Genomic DNA, 10834 nt, shown 5'->3' on the forward strand with positions numbered 1-10834 from the left:
ACATTCTGAAGCAAATCGTTAACTTTTTACTTAACCACCATTTACCACCTAGGTACTGTCTCCATGTGTTCCCTGCTAAGGGGCCTCTTCTTTGGGTGTCACATATTGGCTGTTCACCTTGACCCCCTACTACTCTCTCTCTCTCTCTCTCTCTCTCTCCCTAACACACACGTCAAAGAGTGCATTTCAAAAGGCTATGTTGTTTACATATATCGACTATGAAAATAAAAGAGAGAAAGCAAAGAAATCTGATATATATTGTGTTTGTTGAGTGTTTGGTACAGAGCCAACCATCAGAGGAAATGTTGAAGGAATTCAGCACTTGATCAAGAAGTCTGTGCCTTAGCCCTGCAAGGAAAAATGGAGTTAATGATTTCTACATACAAAAAGAGATCTCCAAGTGAATGTTTATACACACATAAATGATTTATTGCGAACCTTTCTGCTACAGAAGAGAAAAAAACGTGTTGACTATTATGTCATTTTTCCAGGTGTCCAAAGGCTACATTTTCATTCTCAAATTGTATTGGCTAAAACATGTGTTGCTTATACAAGCATATTAACTAAACAATGGTTAGTGACAGCCTACCAGCAGTTTGGAAAACAGACACACCTTTTACGATTATGTGTGTGTTTGTGTTTGTCTGTATGTGTGGTTTTGCTACGTTGAATCCCCCCCCCCTTCTCATTTACTTTTATGTCCTAATTGCCATTTGAACTAAGTGCATTATTGTTATTAAGAAGTGACTGTAAAATCCGTTCACGTTGAAAAGGTACTTCTCCATGAGTATTAAATATCGTTCCAATTCTGTACTATTCTCTACTACTACAGACATTAGACAAATAACTGCACCTCTGAGAATGTATGTGTACAATAACATAGCATAAAAAATAGACCAAAAAAAAGTTTTAGGACATTATATTTTTGCTGGTCTATTAAAACATTGTTGCAGGTTGTCCATGTCAAAGATAACAATAGACTCTAGAAATGTCACCCACAAGATATCTCACACATCTGACTTTATTCATTTCTAGTACTGCTGGTTAAGAGATTTCCAACAAGCTGCTCATGTTATTAGTCCACTATACCTTCATATTACACCTTATTTTTTAATTATTTTCTTTAAATTCATAAAAAGTTAGGTTGTCTGCACTAAACTAATAATTTGAAAATATGAGGAAATTATATGGTGATATGGTACACGGAATCAACGTTTTTACAACAAAAATATAATTCTGTTGGTCAGATATGTCTGTAGATGTTTATCGCAAGATGGATGAAGTCTGAACCTATTATGTGTGTTTTGATGTGTATGTGTGTGTGTGTGTGTGTGTGTGTGTGTGTGTGTGTGTGTGTGTGTGTGTGTGTGTGTGTGTGTGTGTGTGTGTTATCTTTAGCAAAGAAGGATACATCTACACCTATGAATCTGCCCAAACTTTCCTCAGGTTCTACGGAGATTTTTCTGTTGGCTATATCTTATTATCTCAATTCAAACTCAAACTCTTCGTTTTCAACCCTTTACAACCCGGGGCCACTAGGTGGCAGTAATAATTCGAGGAGGGAAAAAGTAAAGAATAAAGATCCAATCTTTTTTTGATACTCAAAACGGATAGATGATTCTCAAACAGGCTTTCTCCGTAGTCCTGTGATGCTATATTCTGGAATATATTAGTGTCGGTCTGGCTTCCGAGAAGCCATGGGTTCCACCATCAATCAGTCTGGTGAAAATACTAACAGGAGGCCTTTCGGTCCAAATACTTCTCAGGTGATGATTGACCCAGCCATCCCTACCTCATCAAGGATGTCTGAGTTCTCCCAGACCTCCTCCTCTTCCTCCTCTCCCGCCTTATGTGTGTGTGGCCAATGACAGTGGGTGACTCAGGCCTTCTTGGTGATGTGAGTCTAACAACGGCGGCTGCACATGCAGCCTGTTGCAGAAACACAATGGACACAATCCGAGGCCGGCGCCGCTGACTCACGCCGATTATTCAGTGTAACTGGAAATCAGGGGGATAGATAATTATTTATTTCCCACGGATGCAGGCAGACACAGGATGACCACCAAACCACCCAAGTAGTTAAAGTGCTGGGAAGCCCTGTGGTGGATGGAGGGGCAGCCAGGCGTGACAGTGAGGCTGACTGTAGGCCAGCCTCCCTCCCTACCAGCTCACACCCTCAGTCTAGTCTTCTTGAACAAGAGGTCAACGTCATGTCAACCCTCCATTCTTACCATGGTAGGTGGACATCTATGGAGGTTGAACCCTATTGCTTTATAGGTTTCAGCAAGATATTATATTTATATATTTCACCTTAACTCTTCGAGAATTGTTCACTTTTAATGGTTGTTTGATTAGTCTGAATGCTCCGTTAGTTTGGCCAGTAAATTGTGCTTTTCTCTGTGCAACAACAATAATTCTATTCTATTCTATTCTATTCTATTCTATTCTATTCTATTCTATTGTTTTTTTCATGAACCAAGAGCTTTTATGGTATATGTAGACCAAAGATGGGAGAAGCATGCAAACGACACTTATATTGAATGTGTTGTTTTGTTATCTGTTCTACAGGGACAGACATTTGAAAGGAAAAGTTATTATTTATGAGTCAATAAAAAATATTCCTGCATTATCATGTGTCATACTATGTTCTCGAACCTGTCAATAATTTAATAGATAAACCGTTGCGACACATCATGACTGAACAGCCTTGACGTCAAAAGCGTGGAAGTAGTGCTGACTTAAGGAGGCTGCCTCGCTCTGACTGGAATTCTTAGCGTTCCCCAACAGTTGGTCGACGGTGGAGCGGACCCAAAAGGTCCCTAAATTAGCCCTTCGGTTGCTATGACAGCTATTGGTATGAGGTAGCTCCACCCATCGCTCCCATCATCGTTGGGGTTGTAGTTGTTCCGCTACTCTGCCCTTTAAGAGGAGAGGAGGAGGACGACAATGCAGTGGAGCGTGGAGCCTCCACGACATAGGCTAGATGCAGACAAAAGTCTTTTCATTATAACATCTCACCACAGCTGTTAATATTCGTCACTCTATTGGCTTCTGGTTCCGTTCAGAGAAGCACTCTTAAGTGACAGGTGCGCAGAGAAGATGGGCAGGCGGGAGGCACGCAGCAACAGTGGCACGATGAATACCAGTGACCCATCCCAGGTCCAATGCCTGCTAACGGCGTCTACCTGCAACCAGTCCGGCACCGGCGAGGTCTCCCCGGGACATCTCGGTTACAATAGCAACAGCGGTGTGCGGAGTCTGATGGCGACCACAACAACAACAACACCCATAACAACAACAACAACAGCAACCCCGGTGGAGGTGAAAACGCATCAGCATAAGCACAATTTGAAACACCGCTTCGAGGTGATGGAGACTCTAGGTAAAGGGACCTATGGCAAAGTGAAGAAGGCGATGGAGAGGACAACCCAAAACACAGTGAGAAACACTTGATGTTTTTTATGGTGACTTGTTGGTGTTAGACTGACCGGCACAAACTACGGTGGTGGTTTAGAAACTGACACTGATAGAACAGATTCCAAAAATCATGCACTTTTCTCAGCATTTGGTTTTAACATGCATTTTAGCGTTAAGACAATCCGACAATCCTTCACGGTGCTACGAGGGATGCCCGAGGAGAGAGAGCGAGAGCGAGAGCGAGAGAGGGGGGGGGGGGGGGGGGGGGGAGAGAGAGAGAGAGAGAGAGCATGCGTACTTCTGTGTGCGTCCAAGCGTAGGACAGTGTTATGTAGCCTAAATTTAAGAACAACAGTTTTGTGGGTCAGCCATTGGGCTGCTACTGCATGCTGCACGTTATCCCTGTGTTGCCAGGGCTACAGATACCTGTTATGTGACCCACTCACTCTGCAACAATAGAAAACTATGGGGGTCCCCCCTCCAAGTCTCTGACATGCTCCTCGATTGCAAGCATTTTGTGTCCACACACACACACACTGAAACAAAAATACAGACCAAACAAATACTTTTCATAGGCAACATCACAATTGGGGAACAAAAAAAAAATGATGTTAAAAACTAAATTTGTTGCCAGATTATTTCAATTAATCCCAGGTTTATGTCTACATATGTCGGTTTGTAATCCTTCACTCCTTTGAGAGCACAATATAAACTCTGTGACCCACCACACCCCTTTACCCCTTTGCCAAATGACACTGGGGATCCAAGTAAAACACGAGGACCCTTTCAGGTTCTCTGCATCAGCTACTCATGATGGGAAGGAGTCTGCAGATGGATAGACAGAGAAAAGACAGACCGACATAGAGCAAAATTTCAATATTATCATTTATTTTCTAGAATGTAATTGTGTTGCATGAAATTAAGATATCAACTCATGGCCAGACCCAGGGTTAGCGTGGTAAACCATGAATGGAGACATGCTCTTCAGATGATCAATACGAGGTTTGGAATGCCAAAGAGATAGTTTACGTTTACATTTCCATTCTTGATGGAATGGCCCTTAGCTAGACTGTCTAGAATGGTATTTGAATACAAAAGCTTATCGGGATATTTATCGACATTCCCCACGAGTATTATGACAATATCTTCATCCATATAGCCCAGCCGTAGGTAGTGGTGTCAAGTGAAAACAAGGAATAGGTGGAGCTTTAATAGAAACAATATGGGGAGGTGATTTAGAGGGCCTGGTGGTGGTGGGTGAGGGTCGGAGGTGAATTCCTCATTGCATACCACAAATTCTTTGAAACAAAACTGACGTTATTTTTGGAAACAGGACCACGGGTCTGTTGTCTGAGACAGAGCAGAAGAGATGATGTGTGTGTGTGTGTGTGTGTGGGGGGGGGGGGGGGGGGGGGGGCGGGGCTGTATAGAAGCAGAGAGGCAGTGTTGAGTGAGTAAGTGAGAGAGAGCTATGGAGACAAAGATAAAACATTATTGATGCCCATGGACTTATCCAGAGAGATAAGTGGATAACGGTGGAAGGACTGTTAGAGAATAATCACTAGGTTACTATAGCAGACATTTCCACAACTTCATTTGTTTCTCTTTGTTTTGACCCATAGAACAGTCTAGTAGGAGTCTTTCTGCCTGTATTGCAGTTGCTAACCTAAGATTGAATGAAAGTCACACTTTGGGATGTGTGAGTGTGTGTGTGTGTGTGTGTGTGTGTGTGTGTGTGTGTGTGTGTGTGTGTATGTCTGTCTGTCTGTGTGTCTGTGTGTGTGTGTGTGTGTGTGTGTGTGTGTGTGTGTGTGTGTGTGTGTGTGCGTGTGTGTGTGTACGTGCGTCATCTGTGGTTGTAACAGGACTTGATGTGATCAAGAGGTTGGCCTTTCAATCCACACCTTTTCTAACGTACGCAGAAACACACACACACACACACACACACACACACAAACACTCAATGTTAGGCATGTACAGTAACATTAAGTAACATTTAACCAAGTTGAAAATGTTCTGTGTTGAGACACTGTCTTTCCGAGACTGCTGTACAATTAAAGTCAAAGTTCCTTGAGTGGGAAGTACACGTGGCTTTGCAAAAAGTCTTCATAGAAATGCATGGCTACTTCAGTTTGATGCGATCACACAGGGTGTTAATTGTGTTGACTCTACCTCAGCGCTCATCTGACGCACATACTGTTCATTGTTGAGCCAAGCAATGAAACGGTGACTGTGTAAACGTTTCACTGGGAAGGATAATCCAGTGATACACAGTCTCACATACACATTCATCTGTATGGAGACACAGACAAACACATACTGTACTGTATCTGTAGTGTGCAAGGGTGAGATCATGGGCACACACGCCTCCTTCCCCACGTGTCCTATCAGAAATATCCCCCGACTATCTATCTTTTATCAGGGCAAGCACATTGAAATCTATTCAACCAATCTATTATCAGGACACACACATTGAAATCGATTGAAAGCTACGATATTTCATCTTGACAGCTCTGAATATCTGCAGCTTAATTCTTTATTCTCCCTTCCCATACTCTCACTTCCTCTCATTTCTTTGAGTGAGAGTGCGTGTGTGTGTGTGTGTGTGTGTGTGCGTGTGTGTGTGTGTGTGTGTGTGTGTGTGTGTGTGTGTGTAAGTGTGTAAGTGTGTGTATGTGTGTGCGTCCATGTGTGTGCGTGCATACATGTGCAGCATGCGTGTTACATAACAAGTGTGGTTAAAGAGCGTGTGAAACAAGTCTCCTCCAATGGCTACAAATTCCTTCCGGCAGCAGGAGAATGTGTGAGCCGAGCGAGTGGCCCTGGGAGACACTCTGGGGCTCCATGCCTCCGCCATGGTTCTCCTTTTGGTCTGCCGATCCCACAAAAAAAAGAAAACATCCAAAATAAACAAAAAGCCACAAACGTCAATGGTGTCTTAGCCGGAGCAAAGTAACGGTAGCCTCCTACAGAGTGCAATATACTGGATTTGCCTGAAGTACATTTGCATTTTCTTTGTTCTGTGCGGACACACTTGTAATGAAAAATGATGGCAGATGGCTGAACACACAATATAAAACCATACAGAAATATATAATATAATATCGCATCGCAAAATTTAAAGAATCTCAATATTTACAGAATTGCACTACATATTGTATGTGAACTCAGTTAGCTATCGTTAGCTTATGATCATTTCTTATCGGGAGGTCCCTTTTGATTCCCGTCCATAAGTATTCTGTTTGGAGACTCAGAAGCGGGCAGCGTACTTCAAAATAAGTAAATATAATTTAGGCTGGCTGAGACGATAAAGGACAAAGAAGACAAATTTGTTATATACGCACATGCGGTTTCGGTATGGTCACTGAACGTAACATTGGTTGAGACCAGTGGGGTCTAAATGGAGAGGGGGAAATCAGTTCAATTTAATAATTTGCGAAAGGTTTCGGCCTGTTCCAAAATCTCCAAAGACTTGTCGGCAAACTGCATGAAGTATGCTGACCACAGGAGTCCTCACCCTCACCACCACCACGACTGATATGAAGTCCTAACGGTCAGGGGAACGCACCAGTCTATATTCTAATAGATATGACTATATTATTCTCTAAATAGGTTGTTTCCAGTGACTGAATCTGTGTTGTTCTGTGCATCTTACAATGAAATACACGTGAGCTTGAACTTGAACTAGACAGCAGTATACCATTGTAGAGCAGACTGCAGATCTAGTAACATCTTATGGCATGAAGACCTGCAGTTGTGCATGCATATTGCGACCACTTGCATTATCATTTAATTACAGTACAGAGCACCAGTGCTCCATCACTGTTCACATTCTCTTCTACACTCACTTAATCCCCGTTTGGGAATACAATTGACAAAGCAGCGCACCCCCATGATTCATCGTCCGTCTAATTCCCGAACTGATCCCCCTCATCCATAAATGGTGATGTTTGGATGAGGAGTTTCTGCATCCTAAAGTATTTTGGGGGGCTTATACGGGCGTATTATGTTCTGTGAATAGGGGCTTACATCGGGGGAATGGTGTGGGAGATTAAGAAGGAAGAGTGTGAACAGAACAGCTGTCAAGAGTTCAGATCACAAGAGGCACGGTGCCCTCCTCGCCAACCCCCAAGCCCACATAATCACCTCTAATACTCCGGCCTTCTGTGTGGCATTGTGTGTTCGAGAGCAGATGTGTGTGTGCGTGTTGGTCTGTGTGTGTATGTGTGTGTTTGTGATGTGTGCGTTTGCAGGTTGATCGGTGACAGCCCATATGTAAGGTATAGCCTATGTGCTTGCTGCTGTTATACTGTGTATGCCATTGTGGAATATTGTGATTGCAACAAGGATTGCCAGGGATGTGTCAGCGATAATGGCCAAACAAACAGAGCTTGTTAGAATGCGTATGCACAACCACAACCCAGTTCTAGTCTATCTTACACTTTGTATTGGACTCGGGTGACCCTCACTAATCCGATTAATGGTTTGCCTCTACAATCTCCAAAAGCTTGAGCCTGCTATGATGTTCGGATTAAATAATAAGAACAACACACCCCTCCCGTTCCACAGGTGGCGATCAAGTCCATTCGTAAAGAGCGAATCACCGAAGACCTGGACAGAGTTCACATCCAACGGGAGATAGAGATCACCGCATCACTCCGTCATCCCAACATCATACGCTTTTTCGAAGGTGACATCACATGTGATGATAACACTCACACACACGCACCCGAATTGACCTGTGACACAATTTCCTTCAAATAATGTGGCAAATCACACTTTCAAACCGGACCAATCATGCTGGTTTGATTCCGTCATAGATTACCCATGGTTGGCTAAAATCAAAGGTTAACATCAGGGGTTCAGTGTTCAGTCATCTTCACTGTGCGTCACATCTTTATCCTATGCATCGTAATATAACTAATATAAGTGTACATCATAGTTGTGTGTTATTTTCCCCTCCCGTAGTGTTTGAGAGTCGGGATAAGATTGTGATTGTGATGGAGTACGCTAGCAGAGGGGAGCTGTACGACTATGTCCACGAGCACCGGAGACTGTCGGAGGCACAAGCCAGAGACATCTTCAGGCAAATCACCTCCGCAGTCCACTACTGTCACAAGGTCAGTAGACACACACACACAAACAAACACACACACATACAGACACATGCACATGTGCATACACACAAAAACATCCACATCCATACGTGGGCGCACACACACAAACACACACACACGCACACACAAACATGCACCAACACACACACACACACACACACACACACACACAAACTCACTAACACCTCTACATCCATACGTGCACAGACAAATACTCTATATATTAGATTAAACACCTACTCTAGATTTAACACAGTCGCATTCCATCACATAGCAAAGCTTTACATACAAGGCCTATAGGTTCAAGCTCATTTTACACAAATCTATTCATAATTTGCTGCTGGCAAGTGTATTATTATTTTTGCATGCCATAGAGTTCAATGCTCTGCAGCAAGTTGAGAGATGCATACTCTACTACTCTACTCTACTCTACTAAATCCTAATCCTTAAACCGCAGGAAAACTTGACAGAAGTTTTAAGGCCTTGAGGGCTAATAAGAATGTAGGCTTGCCTTTTTACAGTTTTCCTAAATGGATCCAGTTGAACAATGACACACGTTGCAAGCAACAAGTTCAAGTCGTCTCATTCCAAATGTGATATGGCAAAGCAGAGAGAATTGCTTTTTAATGGATTTTAAATAAAAGGAAAACAGGGATCTCTCTAGAACAACAACAAAGAGCATTTACCTGACATGCTATACAGTGATACAAGTACTGCATGCGCTAAGGCAAAACACAGTGGAAAAAAGACGATGACAATTACTGCCTGTGTTGCGTCCACATGGCGGCAGATTTCTGTCTTGCTCCTTACTGCTGCACCACTCTCAGGAGCATAGAAAGCTATTTTTTGCCCCACTGCGACTAACAGCTGTGAATGTTCCTCTCTCTTCTGAATTATTCATTATGCTTTCTAAGGCAGGGTATGTGAAGGTGGGCACTGGAGAAATGGGGTAACAGTATTTAAAAATCCAAAGTGTACAGCTATGTTTTTTCAATGTAAAGTTAAGGTATAGCTATAAAGAATAATAACAACACTTTGGTTCTGGATTGGGCTTCGGAGACAATGGAACAAAGAATGTTCCAGCATAATAGGTTTAAATGTTTAACTGTTTACACAGATGTTTTGTGTAAATGCCTTCCTGTCACACACATGCTCCAACACAGATTTTAATACAATCTCTAAGGTCTAAGGTCATTTACTCCATTAGAATATTCCTAAGAGTATAATTTGTAAGGTAAAGGAAGGAAGAATCATTCCAGTGCATTAGGTAATGACTGTATAAGGATCTGGCAATACCCTCACATTACATTGCATTCATTCCCGGGTGGTCACAAAAGCCCTTAGATGTGGTTATTTCTCCCATTCTTCAAATTAACTACGTACTCAGTGTTACTGAATGTATGAAACAAGAGAGAATAGTGTAAACCTGGCTCCATCTCACCCCCCATGTTACACACTCCATCCTCTCCTCCGAGGGCTCTCTGTCTCTCTCTCTCTCTTTCTCTTTCTCTTCATATTTGTGTGCTGTTCTTAGAAGCTTATTACTTAATGTCTTCCAAGTCTCAAATAACATGTCAGATTAGTTAACACAAACAAAGCACTTCCTCACTCATGACGAGGATTTACCACTATCTGAAAGCCTCCCTCACTCTCTCTTTGACTGTGTCTCTCTGTCTGTCTGTCTGTCTGTCTGTCTGCCTGTCTGTCTGCCTGTCTGTCTGTCTGTCTGTCTGTCTGTATGTCTCTCTAGACTCTAACAGGGGAATGGCAATTGCATTGCATTGTATTATGAAGAGATTATTGACAATCCAAAACCCTCTGTAAAACCTGAGGCATTGAGAGATTCCTATGGATCAACAGGGTGTGTTGTTGAGAGCTGAGAGAAACCAGTGTTGTTCTGATTGTAAACATTAAGGGGTGCCACATGGCATAACATCTTGCAACTATGATCTCTTCCAGAATGGGGTCGTCCATCGGGACCTGAAGCTGGAGAACATCCTTTTAGATCAAGACGTCAATGTTAAGGTACTGTCAGCAACATAATGTCTTTTATCCGCTCTGCTTTCATGTGTGCATTTTCTTACTCCCCAAGGAGAAAAAAGTTAATACTTTTCTTTTTCCACTCGGAGAAAGAAAAGTATTATCTTCCTATGGAAGATTTATTACAAAAGTATAGAAAGTTACAGAATGTGACAGTTTATACAAAGAGAACATACAAAGTGAGTTACTGCTGTAGTTAAGGCCCTCTTTGATCTAGCTGACATCTTACTAAAGGAAGTCATGATGAACTGATTTTAATC

General features: G+C 42.5%; 1 protein-coding gene across 1 annotated transcript in view; it reads left to right on the plus strand.

Moving 5' to 3' along the window:
* Nucleotides 1-3099: 3099 nt before the first annotated feature.
* LOC307079749 (NUAK family SNF1-like kinase 1) overlaps nucleotides 3100-10834 on the plus strand; it is a gene marked incomplete at both ends in the record, with an annotated part of 11564 nt that continues 3829 nt past the window's right edge. Inside the window, 4 exons of the mRNA XM_079742256.1 lie at nucleotides 3100-3438; nucleotides 7987-8107; nucleotides 8386-8537; nucleotides 10494-10559. Of these exons, the coding sequence (XP_079598382.1) occupies nucleotides 3100-3438; nucleotides 7987-8107; nucleotides 8386-8537; nucleotides 10494-10559 (678 nt within the window). The remainder of the gene's footprint in view (nucleotides 3439-7986; nucleotides 8108-8385; nucleotides 8538-10493; nucleotides 10560-10834) is intronic.

The sequence above is a fragment of the Pollachius pollachius genome, assembly GCF_949987615.1.
Source record: "Pollachius pollachius genome assembly, chromosome: 8".
In the NCBI taxonomy this organism is placed as follows: Eukaryota; Metazoa; Chordata; class Actinopteri; order Gadiformes; family Gadidae; genus Pollachius; species Pollachius pollachius.